The sequence below is a fragment of the Thalassophryne amazonica genome, chromosome 8 (genome assembly GCF_902500255.1).
Source record: "Thalassophryne amazonica chromosome 8, fThaAma1.1, whole genome shotgun sequence".
NCBI classification, from domain to species: Eukaryota; Metazoa; Chordata; class Actinopteri; order Batrachoidiformes; family Batrachoididae; genus Thalassophryne; species Thalassophryne amazonica.
Genome location: NC_047110.1, coordinates 57,405,095 through 57,432,716, shown reverse-complemented (window position 1 = coordinate 57,432,716; position 27,622 = coordinate 57,405,095). Strand labels below are relative to the sequence as shown.

At 41.0% G+C, this 27,622-nt stretch overlaps 1 protein-coding gene across 2 annotated transcripts; it reads left to right on the top strand.

Annotated features, from left to right (window-relative positions):
- On the top strand, positions 1–27,622 carry rab3il1 (RAB3A interacting protein (rabin3)-like 1). 2 transcript variants are annotated; one of them, XM_034176337.1, is made up of 11 exons: positions 1–236; positions 7,432–7,600; positions 9,431–9,526; positions 12,218–12,295; positions 12,476–12,712; positions 15,337–15,465; positions 15,565–15,677; positions 15,847–15,870; positions 16,148–16,247; positions 16,347–16,413; positions 26,673–27,622. In XM_034176337.1, exons 1-11 carry the CDS (start codon positions 16–18, stop codon positions 26,756–26,758), a joined length of 1,320 nt encoding a protein of 439 aa, XP_034032228.1. In that variant the 5' UTR covers positions 1–15; the 3' UTR covers positions 26,759–27,622. The 2 variants fall into 2 exon arrangements, with proteins under 2 accessions (XP_034032228.1, XP_034032229.1); XM_034176338.1 differs by lacking the exon at positions 15,847–15,870.

Below are 27,622 nucleotides of genomic sequence, written 5' to 3'. Positions count from 1 at the left end.
CCACCCGAGAGCGATATGGATGCTTTTGAAGGAATTCATAGTGTCCATATTTCTTCTTCACCACCTTCTGGACCTTCTGCAAACCCAGGATATGAAGTCCTTAAGCTGGGGAGATCAGGAATAGCAGTATATTCCTCTGCAATCTTTTTCAGTACACCTGATGTCCTGAAAGAGGTAGCACCCAGATACCCAGAGTCCAACAGGGCGACTGAAGAGCATGGCTGTGCTGTTGGAAGGTACAGTGTTAACACATCAGGAATGACTTGAATTAGACAAACATAACAACTCTTCCCGATTGCAGGATCAAAGCAATATAGCCAGAAAAATGGTCATGAAAACATAATCCCTTTGGTGAGAAGATCAGAGATAAAAAAGTAACGATGAGTGATCAGAATCTGGAGCAGGATCAAACGCCATGATCAGCAGTTAAAGATGAGTGGTCATCTTAGAAAAGAGATTAAAAAATAACCCTCTTACAAAACAATTAGGGGAGGTGATGGTCTAGTGGTTAAAGTGTTGGGCCTGAGACCAGAAGATCCTTGGTTCAAATCCCCGCCTGACTGGAAAATCACTAAGGGCCCTTGGGGCCCTAAGGGACCTTGAGCAAGGTCTTTAATCCCCTACTGCTCCCGGTGTGTAGTGAGCGCCTTGTATGGCAGCATACATTCACCCCTGACATCGGGGTGAATGTGAAGCATGAATGTGAAGCATGACTGTAAAGCGCTTTAAGCGTCTGATGCAGATGGAAAAGCGCTATATAAATGCAGTCCATTTACCATTACAATGAAAAGGAAAGGGATAAAAGAAAAATGTTAACTGAAGCATAAACAAAACAAATGCAATCGGAGATTTCTGACATCTACCAAGGACTGATGAGGACTCAGAATAAAAGATATGTGATTCACATCGTGACCCGGACTTTACCTGGATCTGGATTCCACAACACAGTGCACTAGTTGCATACTGATCCAGAATGGTCCAACTGTCATATTTAATTCACAAGTTGAAACAAAGTAGTGTCTTCCTGATCTTGGTTTCATATTGTGATGTTGAATCTTTCTGGTGCAGAACCTGAACATTGATCTGGATCACTCCCAACAAATCCTGTGCCAGAAATGCCAAAATTCAGTGGAGTCTTCCATGCCCTAAATTTGCCTGTAAATTTGGTGAGAATCCGTGAGGTCGTTTTTTTTTTAATGTATCCTTCAAAGTCGATATAATGTGAAATCTTGATCCAGAATCTGGATCCGGATCACCTCCAAAATTTAATGGAGTCTTCCATGGCCTAATATCTATCTGTGGTGAAAATTCTGTCAAAATCCGTGCAGTAGTTTTGATGTAATCCTACTAACAGACAAATAAATAAACACAGATGATTTTATTATGCCCTTGGCGGACGTAATAACTGAACCTTGGCAGAAGGTGTAGAAAATGGCAGTGAGATATCAGATAAATAGTCCAGCTAAACAAAGTAACAGATATACAGTAGCACAAGTAGGAAACTCTGTATACCTGTTTGCTATCAGTCATGTTTGCTGCCACAGTTCCTACCAGCAGAAAATCAGAGGGAGGCAGGAGCAGGAGGTCACGAGATTAAGAAACTGCAGAGGTAGATCGAGAACAGGTCAAGGAGAGGTTATAGCAAGACAAATAACAAAGAGAACTTGGCGCAAGCAAGACATAAGAATGATCATGTTCAAGAACACAATAGCAATAAAGTGCAACATACCGTGAGGACATAGTGTAAGAGTGTAACCTGTTTTTTTAAAATCTTTTTATTCTAATAACAAAGCAAGGATTTCAATTCTATCCACTTTGGCCACTGTTTGAACAGATAGTGAAGTAGTATAGTTCTTCTATCTGAATTGTGAATAATATCCATCACATTTTAAGATATTCTCAAATCCCCTAAATATAATCAGTGCAATTATTTAAAACCAATAATTAATAATTAATACAGATGAATTATTAGCTCCTCTATGAACTAACATTTTTTTAAATTTTCCCAAGTTCTTTTTTAACAGAGCAAGGAATTTTCAACACAGCATTTCTAAACATCATAGTTTTATTTTGGATGCTTACATTATTTTACTTTGCACACAGAAACAAAATTATTATGGACGGTGTTCTTTGGGTTATATGCCTCTCCCTTCTTTCTCCAAACATAAGGGCCCCTTCACACGTAGTGCGAAGTTTGGTCAAATATGGCGAAACAGTTCAAATTAGCGCACAACTAAACATTGCGAAAATGGGCAGGCGTGCACGAGTGAGAGTTCATGCACGCGACGGTGTCTTTTGAGCAGGAACAGTGCAAGGCGCACCATATCGTGCCGCTTATGTGGAATAAATAAAAAATAAAAACCAGCCGGTACCTGTGGGACCATATTGCGCCACTTATGTGGAATAAAAAAAGAAAAACACATCCCACCCACAGGACTGGAACCCGTGCCTTCCAAAAACTCTGATTCCCAGTCAGAAACTTTACCACTGAGCTATGGAGCTATCCTTCGAAAGCTGCAAGAATCTGCCTCATATCAGGAAGGACATGGAAGTATTACAAAAAAATAAATAAATAAAAAATACACACCATATAAAAACACCACATTTATCAAGCGAGCAATACAAATATGATCCGTCTGTTCCTCTGTAGATGACCCATGGTCACAGACATACAATCATGAAATGACATGAATGAGAAGCAGTGCGCTCTAATCATGTACACATCTACTGGTCCGTTGCATCCAGTCGCCCGGGTGTGTGTTCTGCCCGATGCGCATGTCTTGTGGACGGCGTGCCACAGCACACACACCACATCATGTGGAACAGAGCTCACGTGGGTGACGTGACGGTCAGATCGCCCGCTGGGTGTTCTGATCTGACAGTCTGTTTCAACCTGGGGGGCTGTCATTGTCTTCTCCGTGCGTGTGCTCACTCGCTGCAGCTTGTCACCACTACAGCGATATTATTTATGTCCACATAAGTACAGCAATCAGACACACATGCCTCACAGTGGACAGTTGTTAGTCCATGTCTGTCCGAACACAGTAGGTGTTGTCAAGCTGGGATGTCCAGAATGACAGATCACCACAGCTGCTTCTGTCAGAAGCTAAGCCTCCGGTGGACATACCCACGTGTCAGAGTGTCTGTTTGCAAAGTCACACTCGTGTGGAACAAATTTCACAGCAGTACAGCAGTAATTGTCTGCAGTCTGTTGTCATGCCAAGGGTGCCACTGACCACACATTTTCTAAGTGCCATGCGAGCGGTGTTTAGATGTTCTTACATGTCACCTGGAATTTGGCCGACACCTGCCGCGAGAGTGTACAATGGGTTAGCACAGCGCACACTCTGTCTTTCAGCTGCTGGTGTGTGAAAATAGTTGTAACAACAGGTGTACGAGGTGTTAGAGGCAGTGACGATTCTACACGTTTTGCATACAACTTTGCACTATGTGTTAAGGGGCCATAAGCAATGTCTCTATGGCCAAACAGCTCTAGTTTTGTCTCATCTGACCAAAGGACACACTTCCAGTATATACACTCAACAAAAATATAAACGCAACACTTTTGGTTTTGCTTCCATTTTGTATGAGATGAACTTAAAGATCTAAAACTTTTTCCACATACACAATATCACCATTTCCCTCAAATATTGTTTGCAAGGATCTGTACACAATTCTTGGAAGCTGAAAATGTCCCAGTTCTTGCATGGCCGGCATACTTACCAGACATGTCACCCATTGAGCATGTTTGGGATGCTCTGGACCAGCGTATACGACAGCGTGTACCAGGAAGGAAGGAGATGTGTTGCACTGCATGAGGCAAATGGTGGTCACACCAGATAGTGACTGGTATCCCCCCCCAATAAAACAAAACTGCACCTTTCAGAGTGGCCTTTTATTGTGGACAGTCTAAGGCACACCTGTACACTAATCATGGTGTCTAATCAGCATCTTGATATGGCACACCTGTGAGGTGGGATGGATTATCTCAGCAAAGGAGAAGTGCTCACTATCACAGATTTAGACTGGTTTGTGAACAATATTTGAGGGAAATGGTGATATTGTGTATGTGGAAAAAGTTTAGATCTTTGAGTTCATCTCATACAAAATGGGAGCAAAACCAAAAGTGTTGCGTTTATATTTTTGTTGAGTGTATAAAATCTTTCTTCAGGTTGTCCTTAGGATACTTCAGTCTGACTTGAAGGTGTCTCTTCTGCAGAAGGTGAGTTTTTCTTGGTCTGCAATCTCACAGTCCATTCCTGTCCAGGGGTAATGATTCTTTTTTGAGACTACAATTCCTGATTTGGCTAAGTCGTTCACTAGTGTCTTGGTAGTTGTTTGAGCGGCAGTAGTTCTCAATCCAGTCCTCAAGGACCCCTGATCCTGCACATTTTCCATCTCGCCCTGCTCTGGACTGGATTGAGAACCCCTAATTTAGACACATCTCTCACTAATTTTTTATTCCAGAGTCTTTACAAGCTTTGACTACTACAAATTTAAACCACATCATTGCACAACAGTGGTTTGTGCTAAGGCTCAACAAAAAGGTCAGTTCTAGTAACTTGGAACCTGGTAGTGTTGTGAAATAATTTTGTTTCTGTGTGCAAAGTAAAATAATGTAAACATTTAAAATAAAACTAGGATGTTTACAAATGCTTTGTTGAAAAATTGTTGCTCTGTTTAAAAACCTGGACAAATTTTGAAGAAAATATTAAATTTCATTAGGGGGTTAATAATTTTGTCCTCATGTGTCTGTTAACAATCTATTTGCATAATGTCTAATATGATTTTGGTCACAGTTTGCAGGCACAATGGGTTTATGATATGAAGAAGTGATTGGTTGAGATTGGTCAATGCCCAGGAAGAATTTATGGCTTCAAGTTAATATATAGGAAAATAGTTAATTTTATGGTAATGAGTTCAGATGTTTTATTGAGTTGTATGCACCTGTTTAAAAGTCCATACAACATTTTCTCTATGCCTGATACTTTGAAAGGTGTGTGTTATCACTAAGCTCTCTGAACCCTTTTAATTCATATGATGAATAATTTTTTTCAAAATATTTGTTAGTCGCACAGTCTTTTCAAATTCACTGCAGAATTTAAAAAAACAACCTCTTGCATGGTAGTGCTTTTGTCTCACAGCAAGAAGGTCTGTATTTCAAAGCCCACACATCCTCCAGTACATCTGGGCAGCATGTGGATTAGTGGTTAGCACTGTTGCCTCACAACAAGAAGGTCATGGATTTGATTCCCAGCTGTGGCCTTTCTGTGTGGAGTTTGCATGTTCTCCCCGTGTTTGCGTGGGTTTCCTCCGGGTGCTCCGGTTTCCTCCCACATCCAAAGACATGCGGGTTAGGTGAATTGGAATGTTTATAATTGTCCAGATCTCCCTTGCAAAAGAGATCTTGATCTGAATGGGACTAACCTGGTTAAATAAAGATGAAATTAAACATCTGGTGATGCATCAGGTGTAAAACATGCAGCTCCATGCCAAAATTGGTGTGGTTACCCTGATCACAAACAAGAGGGGTCAAAAAGTAATTTGTTTTTTGTTGGTGAGGCTTTGGTTTTCATCTTCAGGTGGTGGCACTGTAATATCTTTCCATGGGGTACAAAGTCACATATGTCTGCCCTGTTCTGTGGTTTCAGATTCTTAATTGTGAGAATTTTGCTCTTTATTCCATTTTAAACAATTGTGAATTTCATATATTTGAGAAAACATGTAATTTAAAGACATTTAGTGTGTAGTGTGTGTGTGTGTGTGTGTGTGTGTGTGTGTGTGTGTGTGTGTGTGTGTGTGTGTGTGTGTGTGTGTGTGTGTGTGTGTGTGTGTGTGTGTGTGTGTGTGTGTGTGTGTGTGTATCACTCGGTCACCCTCCCAGACCATTTCAAATGGTTACTATTTGAAAAAATAATGTACATACCTTGGAAACCCTTAGGCCACATTAGTTAATCATCCCTGCCCGCATGCTGAAATCGGCTTGTAGCAATTTTTTTTTTTTTTAAATCTTTGGTGAATTTCATTGACGGTAGTACAGCTAATGCAAGAACCGGCACATCACGTTATGCAGTGACGTGCGTGACAGCTTTAAAGTTCTCTGTCTGGATTTTGCTTTATTCTGGACTAATCACCTCCAAATCAAAGGTAAGCTGTACATTTTCCTCTTTTTCCGACTTTATGCTGTAAAGTTGTGGACTTTTCTGATCCATTTATCAGCGTGCACACTAAAAGCTGTTATAATATGATGGCAGATGAAGGAGTCAAAGCAGAAAAGCATCAAATCACAGCCGTTTGCGTGAACGTCTGTGGTGGATTACAGGTCACGTGACCTATCGGGGAAAGAAAAAGAAAGAGAGAGAGAGAGAAAAAAAAGAAATTCGCTTAAGGACACGGCGAAACTATGTAAACCAAGACGGTAAACAAAAAATGCTTTGTTTTGTATTTTATTTTAAAGATTTATGTCGCTGTTGTGGGTTGTCTACGTGACGTCATCATCAGCATTCCTGCTGCCTGCGCGGCTGTGATTTAAAAAGCGAGGTTTTATTTTACTGACAACACGCCGAATATCTTACTAATACAAGAAAACGATAGAAAATCTCGCCGACAGTTAGATTCACCAGCCTGGACAAGGTAAAAACGAACACGATCAAAAAGTTATCAACTAGCTGTCGACAGCTAACTGTGAAAGTCTGCCTACAACTTTTACTTGAGTGAAAAGTAAAAGAGAGAGAGAGAAAAGCCTACAGTAAGCAGCTTCGGTATTTTAATAACGTTGAAAAAAAGCTTGAGCTGTCAGTGTTATTTAACGAATCGTTTAAAGGGGTCATAATGTCCAGAATCAGTTTTGTGTATCTTTTACACTTATGCCTGCTTGGCAGTGGCCATTTTTCCATATGCTGTCATGTGATCAGCATAAAATAAAATAAGATCATGTAATATACGAGTAAACTAACCCTAATCTACATGAAACCGAACCTTAACCTAAAAGATTGAAAAACTGCACCAACAAGTCATGTGATCACAATTTGCAGCTGGGAATATTTTCTGTACAGGAACAATACACTGAATAATGACCACTTTGTTCGTGCTCAAAAGTCACTATGCTCAAAGTCACATGTAGTAATTCTCATGTAAAACCAAACTTTCCACCTAAAAGACCTTGTGTTACACATGTGGGATACACACTGCCAGGAAAAAATTTGGTTGCACTTTGAAGAGTGAATTTTTTTTTTTTTTTTTTTTTTTTTTTTTTTTTTTTTTTTTTTTTTTTTTTTTTTTTTTTTTTTAGATACTGCAATTACAAAGCGAACTATGTTCATTTATTATTACCTCTAAATTAGTTTGCCTTTGAATTTGTCTTGACATCTTGAAATTATTTGGTCTTTTTCTAACCATGCTGACCATGTTTCTGGTTGTGGTCCTGTGAAGGCTGGTAGATCTGGATCCAGAACCAGTACACAAACTAGAAGGAGGTAACCAGCCTGACCCAATATCGGGCATGGACGATGGCAGTTTCTCCCGGCTTCGGAGTTCTTCACTGGAAATTAGAGAAAAGGGCTCCGAGATCCTCAGAGAACAGCTGGATGCAGCAAAGAAGGTACTGCAGCCTAATTATACAATAGCACGATTTTGGAGGGCACTAGGGTTTATCATCAGCCCATATTGATGGTTAGCAGCTTGACATTTCATTAACAGCCTGAGGCTTGGCTGCTGTCACAGTCATCTTTTCCTCTGTGCTTAATGGAACCAAAGCTCGATTGATATGTTCCAGTACAGCGTGCTTCACTGTGATGTTCCTGTGTTGCTAGTTAGATCTCTGTAAGATGTTTTGTCAGTCACCACAGAGGTATTACCTGGTTACAAAAAAGTGTTCATTTCGCGCTACCTTTCATAAAATATTGTGTGTGTGTGTGTGTGTGGGTGGGTGGGGGGGGGGGGGTGCCAAACATATTAGATTTGATAGTGAAATGTAGCTGTTTTGGAGCATATTCTGCCATCTTATATTGTTTTGTTCGAGCAAGCAACAAAGATTCATCATGGTGATGTTACACTGCCTTCATGCTGCTATTAAAAAAAAGAAATTCCATCCATCCGTTTTCCTCCGCTTCATCCGAGGTCAGGTCGTGGGGGCAGCAGCTCAAGCAAAGCCGCCCAGACACCCGATCCACACACATCTCCCCAGCTCCTCCGGGGGAACCCCGAGGTGTTCCCAAGCCAGCTGCAAGACGTAGTCCCTCCAGCGTGTCCTGGGTCTTCCCCGGGGCCTCCTCCTAATGGGACGTGCCCGGAACACCTCTCCAGCGAGGCGTCCAGGGGGCATCTGGAAAAGATGCCTGAGCCACCTCAGCTGGCTCCTTTCGACGTGGAGGAGCAGCGGCTCAACTCCGAGCTCCTCCTGAGTGACCGAGCTCCTCACCCTGTCTCTAAGGGAGCGCCCAGCCACCCTGCGGAGGAAACTCATCTTGGCCAGTTTTACTCGCGATCTTGTTCTTTCGGTCATGAGCCAAATCTCATGACCATAGGTGAGGGTCGGAACATAGATCGAAGGGTAATTCGAGAGCTTTGCCCCCCCGCTCAGCTCTCTCTTCACCACGACGGTCCGATACAGTGACCACATCACTGCAGATGCTGCACCGATTTGTCTGTCGATCTCACGCTCCATCCGTCCCTTTCTCATGAACAAGACCTCAAGATACTTAAACTCCTCCACTTGAGGCCAGGACACTCCACATTGTGTAATGATGCCATAAAAAAACAAAAAAAAACACTCAGTTCCAGAGCAGACAATGACATTATCAAACTGTGACATTATTGACCTGCCTTTGATGAAGCGACATAGAGTATCAGTGTCCATGTAAAATAATGGTAAACACTATTACTTAGCTGTGATAACATTTCATTGTATTGCATATAGTTATCTACAAACCACTGTAGGGGACACACTATTATTATTATATTGCCTTATTTTGCTGAGATTTACAGTCAGCCGTTCTTTCGCATCCAGTTGCTTTGTAACCTGCGCTGTGGTTAGAAAGTGAGTGTTAATGCACACAATGTACACACACAGTGTACATTAACTTTTTTTTTCAGTTGTGCTCATATTCCTGAAACTATTGCTTTCATCTAAGATGTAAAGAGTTTGGAGATAATGTGCATGAGAATAATAGTATCATGATTGTAAGATAGTACAGATATAAAGCATAATTGCCAAGTGCTGCAAAGTGAAAGCATTCACTGCATAAAAGCGACTGAATGTTCAGATGTTCACTAAACAAATCCCAGTCTTGATGATACAGTGCAGTCTGGGTTAGTTTTTGCCCATATGTTATTTGGAGAATTCGGTGTCATTTGCACACAAAGTAACCAAAATAAAGATGTATATGCTTTTGATAAACATAGTTGTGAACTTTTCTTCGATACATCTCAGGAACTGAAGCTAAAAGACAAGGAGTGTGAGCGTCTGTCTCAGGTCAGGAATCAGCTGGAGCAGGAGCTGGAGGAGCTGACCGCCAGTCTGTTTCAGGTCAGCACTTTTTCAATATTCAGTGGGAAGTCAGAATTTGTGAGTCATGAAGTAAGTGGGACATTTCATATTTGTCGTTCCTGGTGTCAGCATTGCTAAAACATCTTAACACGTTCAGGCAGTGATAATGAGACATGACGTGTTGCTCATATCCTTAAATACAGTTTGCATTCCTCATGTAGAACCTTACAGCAAACATGGATTTGTAATGCTTATATCATGTAACTCTTAGGATGAGGGTTTGACTGTATAAATACTTTTAAACTTTTCTTCAGACTTAATAGCACTTATGAATGAGTTTTGATTTGGGATTCATTCTCCTTATTAAAAGCCCACATATAGCCAGACAGTAGGGGTGGATGATCTGAAGAAATTCTGTGGGAGATGATCAAATTTGGCATAGAATTTGTTAAAAGTAATATGAAATGAAAATGTTCACTTATATTGTGTGTGTGTGTGTGTGTGTGTGTGTGTGTGTGTGTGTGTGTGTGTATATATATATATATATTTGTGTGAAGAGGGATTTCTTTGAGTTTGGTATGGAATTTAAGTGGTGCTTGATTAGATTAATTCGGCAATGAAAGTATAAGCACATGAAATAAATACAATACAGTAAAACTTGCTTAAACTGTCTTTGTATAAACTGGATACTCGCACTCACCGGACAAAAGCAAAAGTCCAAATGTTCTTGTGTGTTTTTCCATGTAATAAACACTGTATATAATGGATTTTGTATAACAGATTTTTGCTCACATCGGACAGAACGTCCTGTCCAGTTGCAATGCATTTTCATTAAAAAACCCCTTGCATGTACCGGACAGAGCAGTCTGGACGTGCCCAGTAACAGAGGTATGAAATGAAGTTCAGCACTGATACTCGCTGATTCGAGGAAAGTGGGTACTGTATTTCCTTAATTAAAAGACTGATCATTTATTTTTTAAAAACTGTGCTCAGGTACGGGACCTATACGAGGCAGGGTGTAATTCAAGGCTGGCGATTATTAACAAAATGCTGATTGTTGCCTGCATTGTAATATGGTGTTAAGTTTCCCACATATCCCTGGGTGTGGCGGACCAAAGACATCCACCTTAGATCAAAGCCCTGTGTGTGGCTGCGAACCCTCCCCATAGGCTGATGCACAACTACTAAACGACGGAGAGCGCACAGGCTGTGATATGTCACTTTTACGTTTTCATTCCTTCCTCTCCCATCATATTTTGAAAGTTTTGCAGTGCGTATACAATTACATTTCGATCATCGATTAAATACCTTTGCCAGAAAAGTCCACAAAAATGACCAACTTCACAACACAGAGTTGGAAAAAGATGCTCAAATGACCCACAGTTCATGGAGGGAAATTACACGTACTGTAATGTTGGCTTGGAGGTTGATGATTGTATAAAGAAGTGGAGCTTGTTGAGGGACAAATTAATCCAGAAAAGGCTGCTGTTCCTGTGATAAATGTCATAAAGATGCGACAGAGAACTTCTCCACAGAGCTGGAGAAGCATAAATCAGGATTTAGCATTTTAAGGTACCACTCTGCAACGGACTTAGAAAAGAGCGAGTTGACTAAATATAATCTTTTTAATGCACATAATGCCTAGTGCTTATTTAAGTCAGGCATTTATGTTTTTCAGATGAAGTTTTCACCCGGTCATTAATTGAGGCAGGTCCTGATTCAAGGTTAGGCTTTTAATCAAGGACATGCGTAAGCCTAATTGGTGCCTCCTGACTGTAACTAATCCATTACATACATTCAACAGATTTTGTCCGTTTTATTCATATAGCGGATTTCGGTTATAACGGACAAAATTCACTGGTCCATGACTCCACTTGAATCCATTATATGCAAGTTTTACTGCATAAAAATTGATTATTAATGAAATAGTTTATTGATTTGCAAGAAAACTACAAAACTTTAACGGAATAATGCTAATTAATTGTTTGTGGTGTTCATTATGTTTAACTGAAGCGGTTTCTTGTCTTACACAAACTTGGTTCTGATTTGGAAAATATTCTCTCACAGAGCATTGTCTTCTTTCATCAATTCATCTATTTTCTCAATAGACAAGATCCAAAACACCAAAATTAAAGTTGGTAATTAATACAGAGTGTCAAATTGAAATAAACAAGGAAGCCACACTTAATGCAGCTTTTACTTGTTTTGTTGTTACTAATGAAAGTCTTGTCTATGAATTAGAACACAGTTATCCTCCTAGTTTATTCACATTTTATGTTTGAACATCAGAGGGTGCAAATCCGTTAGAACATTATGAAACATTTATTTAAAAACTGACATAATGAGGTCCCACGGTACAAAGCTTCGGAACATCGTTCAGAAACGTGGCTGTTGCAAAAGTTAAAAACAGTTTGCTGTCACCAAAGTTAGCAAATCAGTGTTAGCTAGCAACAGTGGCTGCATTCAGATGAATGAAAGACATATAAGTTTCAAAAACATGTCTCATCAAACTGTAGAAAAAAAAAACGGCCAGGCTTTGTATCCAGAACCGCGTGTACACAACTAATCATGTGATGTGGTGGTTTGGATCTCAATTCTGTCCCCCTAAAAAACTATCTTGATATTTTGGCGAGATCCTCCGCCCCTACAAGACAGTATGTGTGTGATTACAAACTTTGACCAACAGTACTTTTAAACTTTGTGTTAATGTTTGAATACGCTCGACAACAGGAAGCTCATAAGATGGTGCGAGATGCAAACGTCAAACAAGCAGCAGCAGAGAAACGGCTGACGGAGGCTCAGGGGAAGGTGTGTAGTGTTTTGATTCTGTTCAGTTTAAATAGAACACTATCGGTTTTTAACTTTTCATGGTTTCTCTGAAAAATAGCAATTCTTTAAACTGAATTCAATTATAAATAGATCTTTTCCAAAAGTATAAATTCAATATTATTATTATTATTTTACCATTTTCTTGTATCTGGCTCACAGATTGATGTTCTGCAAGCAGAGGTCACCGCCCTCAAGACCCTGGTGTTGACATCAACACCTTCTTCTCCAAATCGCCAACTGCACCCACAGCTTCAGTCGTCAGGTACGAGGGGATCATACAAGCAATTTGGGGGTCACATTCACAACAAGAACACGAGTGGTTCACTTCCACCCTCACCTGGAACGTTGGATGCTTCATCAATTTTACTTCAACCAGTAACTCAAGAGGACAGAGAGGTAACACGATAGGATTTTCTCTGTGTAAATGGCTTCTTATTCCAGCAGTACTTATTGCTTTATTATACAGGTCAACCAATATGTCTTTTTAAAGGTCGATACCGATTATCGACAAGGTTTGGAAGCAGACACTGATATTTGAGGCAGATGTTTGCCTGCGGGAAAACGTGATTTTAGAATGTACTGCTACATGATTACATGATGGATGAACGCTGGCCCTGCGTCCCAGGGTGCTGGGCCACCCCCTGCCAATGACTGCATTCTCATCTCAATAATGCAGTTTGTTTTTGATGTTATTCTGGTTTTTCTGCTTCCTGCTTCTTCAGCTTGGTAAAAACTTTGTGAAAACCCTATAACATGGCTAGAATGGCCTAAGCAGTGGGTCAGCCCTCCTCGTCTGGTCTGCTTGAGGTTTCTTCCTCAACATCATCAGAGGGAGTTTTTCCTTACCACTCTTGCATGTGCGCTTGCTCTAGTGCAGAGGTTTTCAAGGTGTGGGAGAGTGAGCCCCCCTCAAAGAACAAATGAATAGCTGTGCTTCCCCACAACACACATACACACAATTTCAACATTTTGTGTGTTTCTTTTTATTCTTTTACACGTTAAACACATTTTAAATATATTTGTGTTTCTAAGGAATTGTCTATCCATTTACAGCCTTTGTAAACATTTGAAACATTTTTAAACTTTCTATTCTTTCACACATTTTACACCCTTTTGATACATTTTTAACGTGTTTTTTAAAAAATTTCTGTTCTTCTATTTTTACCTTTTGTCATATTTTAAACATCGTTTTTTAACATTTAAAGATCTATGCTTTTAAACGTCTTTGACATAACTAACATATTTTAACATAAATAATATTAATTAAACTTTTATGCATATTTAGTCTCTCATCTAGTCTCACCTCTTGTTTAGTGCGAGCAACGAGTCTGGGTCTTTGATGCGCACAAGCGGCTGATGTGAGGATGCACTGTAGAGAGGAGCAAACGAAGATCGTCTTCTTCTTTCATCTTTTTTTGGTTGCTACATTTACACACTAAAAATGTATCCAATTTGCTTCTGGCATGTTAGCTAACAATGTTTACTTTTTCCGTTTTTCCCCTTCTTTTGTTGGTTAACAGTGTTTACAGTTATTTTTTTTTGCGCACCCCTGAAAAACTCTGACATCCCCCAGGGGAGCACGCCTCACAGTTGGAAAACTACTCGTCAAGGGGTTGGTAAGGTTAGACCTTACTTGTGTGAAGCACCTTGAGGCAGCTTTGTTATGATTTGGTGCTGTATACATGAAATAAATTGAATAGAAGCCAAAGGAGATGCCCGCATTTCACCTGGCTGTGACAGATAGATGGTTTTATATAACGGCAGAGTGGATCCTTGTCATTTGATTGGTGCTTTGTATGACATGGATTAATTCATCCCATTTGTGTTGCATTGCATTTAGAGTGCAGCTTTGTTCCATTTAGAGTGCAAATTTGATTCCATACGTTTGGTACCATTGCACTCTGCACACACGCCCTTGTGTGCACGCACATGTACGCGCACACGTGATCACGCACACACGATCTCACACACGTCCTTGTGTGCACACATGCGTGCTTGCACACACACATGTATGCCACACCTGATCGTGGACATGTGCATGTCCTCGTGCTCGTGCACGCACATCCACTGTACTGTCTGGAGGCTTTTGGCAGGAAGTTGGAATGAAAAGCTGGACTCATTTCGGATGTGATTTTTTTATTATTATTTTTAACTTTTCACTGCACTGAGGATGCACAGTGTTTGGTAGTACACGCATGCACAAGCGCCGACCAGGTTGCATGTGCGCGCACGCGGGGGACAACGACTCTCCCGAGACATTTGATTGAGCTAACTGACGCTGCTAATTCTTGTAAGATACGCACACACAAAACAAATCCACTGTGCTGTCTGGAGGCTGTTACCAGGAAGAAAGAATAAAAAGCTGGACTTATTTCTGAAGTAATTTATTTTTTCGCTGCTTTGAGGACGTATACAGTTGACCGACCCGGTAGCGTGTGTGCAAGCACACGGGGGACAGTGCCACAATGATTTGATTGAGCTAACTGACGCTGCTAATTCTTGTAACATACACACATACGTACACACACAAAAGCTGTTCACATGAAATGCTGATGTGATTTTTGGCTGGACTGAGGAACTACACAGTCTTTTTTATGGAAGTCCAAAGTCAGTGCACAGCATCACTGGACTACACGTTACAATTTGGACTTTAGCAGCAGTGGAACACCAAAATGTAGTTCCCTTTTCTGTTGTTTATAAATTAATAAAATATCAAATGACAAGGATCTATTTTAACTGTTATATAAAACAAATAATGAATGTTTTTACATTCTTTCAATGGAACAAATATTTAATTTGGTGAAAGCTAGAACGTACCATTCAACGTCCAGCTTTCACCTCATGAAATATTCGTATCATTGAACTCATAAACATTCATTATTTGTATAATGTTTGAGAGATGGGGATGGACCAGTTGTCTGCTTGGGTGGTTGCCATCCAGAACCCAAGGTGGTTCTGCAGTGTGGTGGATGTAGATGTGGCTCCAAACCTGTTCTGACCTGACCTCTGTCTCTTTGCAGATGGACTTGGTTCTATATACAGAATTTTTGACATGGAAGGAAAAGCTGAGTCTGGACCACTCCTCTGCCTTCCTCAGTCGCATCTACAGAGAGGACATCATTCCCTGCCTCTCCTTCTCAAAATCTGAGGCCAGAATTTTCCTGCCCCTTAGCACAACAACTTTGCTAGACTTCTTTTACTGTCTGGAGTTAATGTGATGGACTTTTTTTCCTCTTCTCTCTCTACAGTTGTCACAGCTGGTGCAGAGTGCAGTAGAAAGCAACTCATTGACCATCGAGCCTGTGGCCATGCCGGCTGTGCCGATGGTTAAGGACTCGGCTGTCCAGTGTAGTGGGCCTAAGTGAGTTCACAATCATGTCTGTTACTTGCTGCTTGAAAGGAGTAAACTGCGGTTTGTCTTCTTTTCTCATTTGGAGTCTAGTTGTTCATAGCTGAGCCGACTTACTAGTTATCTCACAAGGTTTGAATCAAATGGCACATTTCTGATTGATTTTAAAAATCTCTTTCAGTGGCTTTAGAGCAACAATAGCAACGTAAGTTCTTTGTAATCACTAAATGTTTGACTAACCGATTACTGCAGCATGATATCAGTTCTGTTTGTCCTTTAGTTAAAAATTCTTTTTCTATTTATAATCATGACTATATCTTTTAGTCTCGTATAATTACTTTTTCTCTTCACACTGAGGATATGTCTGTTTTTTTAGCTGTCACTCCTGTTTTTTTCGTTAACACTCCTCTTCAGTATTTGATTTCATACAAGATGAAAGTGGGCTGTTGTGTCTGTAGTTCGAACTCTTTCCTGCTTTGTAGAAAATGTGCCTTAAGCGGAATGTCCCAAATTTGTCACCACCGCATCAAACTTGGAGATAAAGAGAGCTATTACTACATCTCTCCGTCCAGCCGAGCTCGGGTAAGCAACACTCTGCCTCTCTATCGTACGTTAGATACGCTGCTGTTGCTACCATGCCGTGTCGTCGTGTGTAACCTGGTCCCTGTGTGTCCATTTTAGATCACGGCTGTCTGCAATTTTTTCACTTACATCCGTTACATCCAGCAGGGCTTGGTGAGACACGACGGTACGTTGACAGTAAAACTTGATTTTAAGTAATATGTTTTTGTTTTGTCTTAAAAATATTACATTCTTATGGTTATTTGAGATTATTGAAGCTGTGTTAGTACTTCTGGTAATACTGGTCAACAGGTTGACCAGTTTGTTAATTCAAGTGTTTCAACACAAAATAATTACTGCTGCAAAGATGTGATGCATACAAGCAACTAGTATGGCAGAGTGGGCCATATCATTTTGTGAGTTTTTTTTTTTTTTTTTTTTTAACCTCCACCAAGGAGGTAATGTTTCAACAACATTTGTCTGTTTGTTTGTTAATAGGATAATGGATTTCACTGAAAATTTGGGGAGCAGATAGGTAATCTAACAGGCAATAACTGATTCAGGTTGGAAGGTGAAGAATGTTTGGCACGTAGCAACATTTAACTCAATTTGTGAGAAGAAGTTAATGAAATGCGGTGAGCAGATGGATAATGCTCTAGAAAATGAGGGATTTTATTTTGAATTTGACCCAAAACATATTTTGGATCCAGGATCCAGAAGAGGTTTTAAACAGTACATGGCCTTGGCTGAGGTATGCACACAAAGTGCTTTGTAGTTTTTTTTTTTTTTTTTTTTTTTTTTTTTTCTTTTTGTTTTTTTAGCAGAATGATTGTACAACTTACATCTTTAATTTGGGAAGACACCAATTTGGGACATAAGCTTTAAGGTTTTTTTTTTTTTTTCAAATGTTCTTGTATTTATCAGGACTTAAAAACGGGCTTAGGATTTTTTTATTATGTAACATAAATAAAAATAGCACTTTTTCCTCACCACTGTTGCAATTAAATTCCGTGGCTAAGTTGTTAAGATAAGATGTACCGTTGTGCTGAAATGTTTTTCATACTTGTGGAGTATCAGTGTAACATTGTGTACTGTTACAGGGGCATTTTTGTAATATTTCCTGAATCATAAGGTATAATCTGCTGAACTGCAAAATTAATGCTCACATAAGCATTCTTAAATATAAATCTACATTGGATCTGCTGTGGCGACCTCGAGTGGAAAAACAAGGAAGCAGCCGAAGGGACTTGCATTGCGGAAATGTTCATGAGCTTCAAGTGACATGTAGTTTTATACACCTGTCAGTGCACACTAAGTCCAAAACAACATAAATAAAAATGTATGGGTATGTAAGAGTAGGAATTGCTGCATCTGAGTTTTCACAGGCTGCAGAGTCATCCACACTTATTCATTTTCTGCCACTTATAATTTATTATTTATTAATTTATATAGCGCCAAATCACAACAAAGTCGCACCAAGGCGCTTCACATAATTCACAACAACACAAATTAATCTAAATTCAAAATTAAAAGCAAGAAAAGCACAGTTAAAAGATAAAACACAGTAGAATAAAAAGAAATTACAAAGCAAACACAAACAGATTAAAAAATTACTGATAAGACAGTCTAAAAAAGTGGGTCTTCAGTCTTGATTTAAAAATCTCCACCGTGTCAGACTGCCGAATAACAGCAGGTAGATCATTCCAAAGAGCCGGACCACGGTAGGAGAAGGCTCTATACCCCACAGACCTTTTGTTCATCCTCGGAACACACAGAAGCCCTGCGCCCTGTGAACGCAAAGGCCTCGCAGGTACGTAGGGCTTGACCAAGTCCGCCAAGTAGGAAGGCGCCAGTCCATGAACAATTTTATAAACCAACAATAAAACTTTAAAATCCAGTCTGGCAGAAACCGGTAGCCAATGAAGGGATGCCAGAATGGGAGTAATGTGGTCAAACCTTCTACTTTGTGTCAAAATTCTGGCAGCAGCATTCTGCACCAACTGAAGTCCTCAAATGCTAGACTGCGGCAGACCAGAAAATAAAGCATTACAATAATCCAATCTAGAAGAGACAAATGCGTGAATCAGAGTCTCAGCATCAGCCATAGACAGGATGGGGCGAATCTTTGCTATATTTCTCAGATGAAAGAAAGCAGTCCTCGTAATGTCCCTAATGTGGAGGTCAAAGGACAACGTAGGATCAAAGATTACCCCAAGGTTCCTCACTTTGTCAGTATGATGTATAACACATGAACCTAGGCTAAGCGCCAGCTGATCAAATTGGTGCCGATGTCTTGCTGGGCCAAGAACCATCATTTCAGTCTTATCAGAGTTCAAAAGTAGAAAGTTGCTAGACATCCAACTTCTCACTGCTGCAAGACAGTCCTGTAAAGATTTTATGTGGACAGGATTTCCAGCAGCTATCGGCATATACAACTGAGTATCATCAGCATAACAATGAAAAGCAATCCTGAAACGCCGCAAAATGTTCCCAAGGGGTGCCATATACAGGGAAAAAAGCAAGGGACCCAGAACGGATCCCTGTGGAACCCCGAACTTCATGCCCTTAAAGTCAGAGGTAGTGTCATTGCACAAAACACAATGGGAACGACCAGACAGATAAGACGTCAGCCACACGAGCAGTTCCAGTAATCCCGAAACAGTTTTCTAGCCTATCAAGTAGAATATGATGATCAACTGTGTCAAACGCAGCACTGAGATCCAACAACACCAATGCTGTAGTAGTATCCGAGTCCATTGCTCGCAGAAGATCATTAACTACTTTAATAAGTGCTGTTTCTGTGGAGTGATGTCTTCTAAAAGCAGACTGCAGTGGCTCAAAAAGGTCATTCTCAGTAAGATAGCCCACAAGCTGCCGTGAAACCACCTTTTCCAGAATTTTAGAGCAGAATGTTAGATTTGATATCGGCCTATAATTTTTCAGTTCACCAGGATCAAGATTAGATTTCTTGAGTAGTGGTTTAACCACTGCAGATTTAAAACAATTTGGAACAGATCCAGAGTTTAAAGAAAGGTTAACAATTTCCAGCACAGTCGGCCCAAGAATGGGCCAAAGATCCTTAAACAATTTTGTTGGTATAGGATCAAATAAACAAGTTGTGCTTCTAGTAGACATCACGAGTTTCGTCAGCACACCTTGTGAGATACTGTTAAATTCCGTGAATCTAGGTAGCACCTCAGTAGTAGTCCCCAGCTCAGTAGCTGGATACAATGATTCAGCCAAAATATGCTGAGATGTGCTCAACCTAATATCTTCTATTTTCTTTTCGAAATAGTCCAGAAAGTCCTGTGCTGAAAAAGGAGAACGACCAACAGGTGGCTGTCCATGAATAAGAAATGCCACCGTATCAAACAAGAACTTTGAGTTATGCTTGTTTTTGTTGATCAATTCAGAATAATACGCCTGCTTCGTAGCCAATAAAGCATGCTTATAATCTAAAATAGCTTCACGCCACGCAAGGTGAAACACCTCTAGTTTGGAACTACGCCATTTCCGTTCCAACCCCTCTAGCCTCTTCCTAAGGTCACGCAAATAACTATTGAACCAGGGGTCTGTGCTTTGGGAAGGCGTGGCTTTAATAGAGGAGGCGCAATCTTATCAAGTGTGGTTTTAGCACTAAATTCAGGCTATCTGCAAGACTGTCTACTGACTGAAATTCATCAAGCTTGAAGTTAGGATTTCAGGTAGTCTTGCTTCGAGTTCAGTCAAAGTTGAAGGTTTAATTTGTCGCCGCAATGATAGGCAAGGTTGTTGCTCCACTAACGCGGCAGTGTAATTGTAAACCTAATAAGCGAGTGGTCAGAGACCGCTGATGCAAGAGGCAGGATGTCGATATTTGTGACAGCAAGGCCACGTGCAAGAACCAAATCCAGAGTATTACCACTGATATGCGTTGAACCATGAACAAACTGCTGAAATCCTAATGCATCCATGATTTCCATAAATGATTTACCGAGGGGATCAGAGAGCTTATTTATATGAATGTTAAAGTCACCAATAATCAAAATGTTGTCTACACTAGTTGAAAGACTAGAGATGAACGTGCCAAATTCATCTAAAAAATCAGAATATGGGCCAGGAGGCCTGTAGACAGTGACAATATAACATAGCTGATTTCCAGTTTTATGACCCTGACAGTACTTAGCATCATGGGCATAACGGAGAATCAGATGCTCAAATGAATTATATTTCTGACCCCCAACAGTTACTAAAGTAAACCTGGATTTATAAATAAAAGCAGCACCCCCGCCTTTCTTCACATCACGTGAAACGTTACTAAAAGTGTACTCCGGTGGGCAGGCCTCATTCAGAGGAAGGACAGCTGTGGATTTAATCCAGGTTTCACATAATCCAAGCATATCCAGACGATGATCCACAATTAAGTCATTCACCAGCAATGACTTCAGAGACAATGATCTGATGTTAATGAGACCCAAACTAAGGATCTCGCTGGGATCAGCAGGTTTTAATGAGGTCATGCGGAAGTTCTGCTCCTCAGCAGCCAGTGACGCAGCGTGTTTCAACGGCCGGAGGAGCTCAGGTGAAACGCTGTGTCTGAGAGCCCGCAGACGACAGCACCGGCGTAAAAGCTCCACAGCCCGGCGAGAGGCAGCAGCGGGAAGCTGCGGCACAAATGGGCACAGCTTTAGTGGAGCTGGTCCGGTCATCAGTTCAGGAACAGGACGAATCCAGCAGCCTCTCGTGCGCAGCGCGCGCTCCCACGCCCAAAAATTTAGTCCATCACAGAGGCGGCGAGGATCAGACCCTCTAGTGAAGGCTGCCAGGTAAAACTTAAGTTTCACCAACAGACCGCTCCGCTTTCCGCGCCTTCTAAAGCGCCTCCTCCGGAGAGGAACGCAAGGAAAACGGAGCAGGTGGAGCGGGACGTCCGCGAGCACAGGTGGCAGAGCAGGGCGGGGCCCTCCAAGCCCAGACCCAGACGACAGCAGCGGCTCATAAAGAGCATTAATGTCCAAGAGAGACTGGCGACCATACACAAGCAAGGCTGAAGTGTCCCGGCAGAACACACAGAGCAAAAACACAGCAACAAATAGCAAAAAACTCGACGAGCGACAGGGCTGACGGCATGCCAAACACACAGGCGCCATCTTCCTCCATTCCATTATGCTCCATTATCCGGTCCAGGTTGCGGTGGTAGTAGACAAAGCAGCTCATCCCACACTTTCCTATCCTCTGCTAAATTCTTTAACTCTTCATGGGTGATCACAAGGCATTCCCAAGCCAGCTCAGAAATATATGTAATCCCCCAGTGTGACCTGGGTCTTTCCCAGGGCCTGCTTCCAGTTGGATGTGCCTGGAAGACCTCTCTTGGGAGACAACAAGAGGTGCCCTCACCAGATTCCCAAACCACCTCAGCTGACACTGTTTTATATGAAGAAGCAGCAACCCTGCTCTGGGTCTCTCCAGGAGAGCCAAGCTTCTCAACCCTGTCCTGGGCCTGTATTCACAAAGCATCCTAAGGCTAAAAGTAGCTCCTAGTGATGTCATTCTAAGAAAAATCTTAGGGCCCCTTCACACAGTGCGAAGTTTTGGTCGATGTGTGGTCGAAAATGGCGAAAGATGGCAAAACAGTTTGAATTTCCGCACCACGAAACATCGCGCTGATGGGCAGGCGTGCACGAGCCCAGTGCGAGAGTTTGTGCACGCGACAGTGTCTGTTGAGCAGGAACAGTGCGAGGTGCACCACATGATCATGCCGCTTATGTGGAATAAATTTTAAAAAATAAAAACCAGCCGGTATCTGTGGGACCACATCGCACCGCTCATGTGGAATAAAAACAGAAAAGAAAAAACATACTACCCACGGGATGTGAACTTGCTCCTTTCAAAAAGCTCTGATTGCTAGTCAGAGACTTTACCACTGAGCTACGGAGCTTGTCCTTTAAAACCTGTGGGAATCAGCCTTATATCAGGAAGGACATGGAAATATTACAAATACAAAAAAAAAATCACACACCATATAAAGCACTGCATTTATCAAGCGAGCAATACAAATATGATCCATCTGTTCCTCTGGTGATGACCCATGGTCACAGACATACAGTTTTGAAATCACATGAATGAGAAGCAGTGTGTTCTGATGTCCACAACTACTGGTCCGGTGCATCTAGTTGGCCGCTCGCGTGTTCTGCCCGACACTCATGTCTTGTGGACGGTGCGGCACAGCACAGACACCGCGTCATTTGTAACAGAGCTCAAGTGGGTGACGTGACGGTCAGCTCGCCCGCTGCATGTTCTGATCTGACGGTCCGTTTCAACCTGGCAGGCTGTCAGTGTCCGCTCCGTGCATGCGCTCACTCGCTGCAGCTTGTTGCCAGGGCGATATGTTTTTATTTATGTCCACGTAAGTATAGCAATCAGACACACGCCCCTCACAGTGGACAGGTGTTGGACAGTCTATGTCTGTCCAAACACAGTAGGTGTTGTCCAGTTGGGATGTCCAAAATGACAGATCACCACAGCTGCTTCTGTCATAGCCACACCTCCTGTCAGTTCTCAGTGCACACACCAAAGCCACAGTCGTGGGGAACTTAGATAAATTTCCCTCCCAGTGCGACAGTGGTCACCTGCAGTCTGCTGTCGTGCCAAAAGTGCGACTGGCCACACATTTTCTAAGTGCCATGTGAGCTGTGTTAGATGTTTGTGCATTTTACCTGGAATTTGGCTGACAACTGCCACGAGAGAGTGCGATGGGTTCGCATAGCGCACACTGTCTTTCAGGAGCTGGTGTGCGCAAATAGTTGTAGCAACAGGTGTACGAGGCGTTAGAGGCAGGGATGATTTCACACGGTTTGCACGATTCCTGCGTCATGCGCACTAAGAGCGTACTTCGTCCAAATTTTGCACTATGTATGAAGGGGCCCTTAGAATTCCTCAAATTTTAAGACATTTCTTATAATTTTCCATTGATAAGATAAAAGTTATTCACAAAGTATCTTATGCCTGAGGGCTCCTGAGGTGAAAAACTGTTAAGTGTAGGGAGGAGGACTTTTAGGAAGCCTAAGAATTTCTTAAACAGACAGTATGGTGGAAAGACAGAGAGGAAGGAGAGACGTTCTCTGTCTGTTGAATGGCAGTGATTCAGTAACACGCTACTGGCTTGATGGTGCATGGATGATGTTTGTGGTTGACCTCATCAATTCTGTAACATTCATAGAATTATTAATATCAACGTAGCCTACAGTGGTGGGCACAGTTCCGATATCCGATAACAGATAATTATCGTAGATAATGTTTTCATTATCGGATTATCATTTTAGATAACTTTAAAAACCATTATCGGACTAATTATCTTCCAGTAAATTTTTGTCCGATAACTTTTAGACCAATAACGTAGTAACCAAAGCTGAAACAGCGGCAAACATTTTAAAATTTAAAATCATTGAACGCCTACCTGTTAAAAGTTTCCTAAACAGATGTATAGTTCTACCCTCTGCAAACAGAAGAGAGCTGCTTCCAGGAGAAACTACTCCATCCTCTGCAGGCGAGGAGAACTGGTCACAAAAAAAAAAAATCATTCCTTTAACACCATACTGATACACTGGCAATATCACCCAAGTCATCCAGAGGCATACATTTTACTTATGGTTCAAATTTACCTAACTAATTTTGGACAAGTTATTTAAAATTACTGTCATGTCTGAAGTTTATAAAAGTTAAAATATCAGATATATGTTTTAGTTTAAAGTAATGTGCTAATTTTAAGGTTTAGGTGAGCACATGCTGTGCCCAGCAGTGCATTATGGGTAGGATAGGGTAATCTCAGTATGTTCACGACAGGACAATGCATTTCAGACACTCTGTTTAGGCTCCACAGACAACAGCATTAAACTCTAGTGCCTAAAATGCTCATGAATATATTCTCTGGGTTTATAGACGTCGTTATTGTATTTGAATTTGTTAAATTCCACACATCTTAAATTGTAGCAGACACGATTATCTGGAATTTTGTTTTGGCAAGTTTTCAAGGCTCTACTGCCATCTACTGGCCAGTAGTGTTCATGGCAGTATTCATCCTGAAGCTGAGCAGACACTGTATGATATTTTAATCACTGTACTTCCGTTTCAGTTCAAACTGTACCACAGAGGCGCACGGTGTAAAAGTTCAGAGCGCCCGATTTATGTTCTCACACACGTTGTACATTCAAAAACCACACGTCGAACTTGTGTTTCCAAAAGCAAAACGTAAGCTTTTTTTTTCAAACTTAATTTACAAAAACTCTCGATGGGAGACATCAAAGTTTAAAAACAAAATGTCAAAAAAACATTACAAGACAGCTCTGCGGTGTTTGCACATGCACAGTGCGAGTGGTTGGATGCTCGTAGCTCTTCAGCAGCAAGATACCCTCACGATGGCCGACCAGAATAATATCAAACAGGTTTGATTTTCATTCGACCATACGATCGGCAACCAGGAGGTGGTCGTGAGATGTTAAATGCAGCTTGTTACTCCATGTACACTACACGATGCAGGACGCACAATTAACCTGAAACTCGGTCCAAAAAATTCCCTCACGAATGAAAAATCATCTGAAAAAGGGCCAAACCTCGCACAGTGTAAAGCCAACATTTATGTGTCAAGACAATATTGAATGCGTGTTTTACAACATCATAAAACATGCGCACATCATAAAACTAATAAAATGAGCGCACATTCTCTCCACATGCAAAACATTTTGCGATGACACTTCCAGGGCTCCGTAAAAATGCCTGTTTTTACAAATAAAAAGTGGAATATTTTACAAAAGCACATTTATCTGTAAACACCAACAAACGTCACCTTAATGTGTTGGTTTACATAATAAATGACTAAACCAATCAGTGTTTAGCAGAGGCACTTTTACCCAGAATCCTTTGCGATCTGTCTGTGTTTGTTACAAAACCTCAGAATTAGTGCATTATTCAATATTAAAAGATATATGTTATATTTTAACTTACAAATGACAAATGACAGAATTGACATTAATGGAGTTATTCTATCAGTATTCACACCAAACCATAAGTCAGCATGATTTTATTTTCCAAGACCTCCGCCTGACCGGAGCGTTATGATTGGTAGAGAGCTGTCTTTGTGGCTGCTCTCACCTGGCTTCTGCACTGTAAGCTGTGTAGTAAACAAGAGCTTCCAGCATGGGGCAGGATGTTCAAGCATAGAAGGGCGGGCTCATTGTTTGGGTCTGTTGTCGCTTTTGGTGCTTCCAAAGTGGTGTGATTGTGGTGTTAAAATTCAAATTCAGCTTGTTAGTAGTTGCAAGTGTACTAGAGACAATACTGGAATTTATCGGTTATCTGTAACTTCCAGTACATTTTTGGGTGGTTTATCGGTTTATCTTTATCAGATCTCTTATCGAAGTTAATTTTTTGGTTATCTGTGCCCACCACTAGTAGTCTACAACACTTAACCTGTTTGAGAAGAACTTCATTTGTGTGCTGCAATCTCCACTGTTGCTTTGGATTGCAGCACGTACCAGCTCTTCACACACTTGTCACTTGTACGCAATTACCAGCATGGAGAGTGAACAACAATAAGCAACTTACCCCAATCATGAACAAGACCCTGAGATATTTGTGACTCCTCCACTTCAATAACTCGGTCTGCCCCAGAGGGGAAAATCCACCCTTTTCCAACAGAGGACCATGATCTCAGATTTGGAGGTGTTCATTCTCGTCGCAGTCACTTCACACTCGGCCTCGAACCTGCTCAGTACACATTGGAGTTCATTGTCTGATGAAGCCAACAGAAGCACATCATCTGCAAAAAGCAGAGATGCAACTCTGAGGTCACCAAACTGAACACCCTCCATTCCCTGACTGCCACTTTTAGTTCCTTGTCACCAATCCTGTTAATTATCCAAGTTTCACCAAAATTCCACTGCCATTTAAATTCTGGTATTTAATTTTTCTTTACCTTGTTCTGCCTTTTCCTATCTAAAATCCAACTGCAGCCGCAAGAAACCAGTGTCGTACCTCTGTCGCAAATCGCAAAGCACTATGGCAACTGAACAGTGTCTACACCTAACTTGGTGTAGCCATCTCAATGTGTGGGGAAAAGCACTGACTTGCATCTGTAAGCTCTATAAGCTCCAACAAGAACAAACATTGACGAATTTAGGGTTTACAATTTTTTTTTTGTTTTTTTTTTGTTAATTAAACGTCTTAAAGTGTTAGCGGATTTAAAGTTGGAACTACATTTAGAGGAAGATTATTAGTCCACTAATGGTCTTCAGAGTTATGTGAAAAGTTAACTGAGAAAAATTTTGGCTTAGTTAATTAGTGATTTGGTGATTAGCAGAACTGTGCCCACCAATGAGTAGAACCAAGGCTAAACCTCAGGTAAATGAGAGTTACAGACGAGTACTTAGTCCACTGATACGTCATTAATTTTTGTCTCTGTGCTTCGTTCAGGGGAGCAGATGTTCTGGGAAGTGATGCGACTGCGCAGAGAGATGACTGTGGCCAAGTTAGGCTTCTACCTCACTGACCATAACTAGAAGACCAGCAGCTGGGTGGCATAATCCAAGAAACTTGGTTATTCAGACAAGTATGGGATAAACTGTGCTAACAAACAGGCTTTGTGTCTGTTTATGTAGCAGTATTAGTGGCATGATAAAGGTCAGGCAACAAGGGAAGAAAAGCAAAAAGTACTTTAGTGCTACTTATTAATATGCAGTAAGATGATTTGTCTTCATTCAGCATGGGTTGTAAGAAGTGAAAACTACCATAGATATTCTTTCTGTATTTGTAAACATTTTCAGATTCTACAACCCAAAAAAAGCCTACAATCATCAGCTAACTCTCTACCACTTAAGAGAATCATTTAATTTTTTCCCATCTTGTGAAGTCCAAACATCTACAGTGGCTTACACACAACTCATGTTTCAGCATTAATTTGTAAGCACAGTTTCTCTTCCCTCATCTGTCACAATTTTAATCTGAATTAATTGTGAACGTATACAAATAACACTCCTGCCAAGGTGTTTGTTTACATCGTGGCCTTTATTTAGATGGCACACTTTGCACTATAAATTCTCCATGCTGCCTGTATAACAACGCACATGCAGGTAGGTAGACTTTTTTTTAAAAAAATTGTATTTTTTATTTTTTTGAAGGAACAGCTTCTTTGCCTCGCCTGAAGGCTGTGTAGTCAAATAGTGATGTACGAGTTGTTGTTACACTCGTAGTTTTACACTCGTGTTACACTTGTAGTTGTTACACTTCTAAACTCAAACAATACCACTTTCTTGTTGGAAACTGGGGCTTTAACAGATGAAGTTATGCAGACATATTGTTTACTGTGGTTTTGTCTGCAGTGTGTACTTATGATACAAGTGATAAATGATTTTGTATGAAGCACA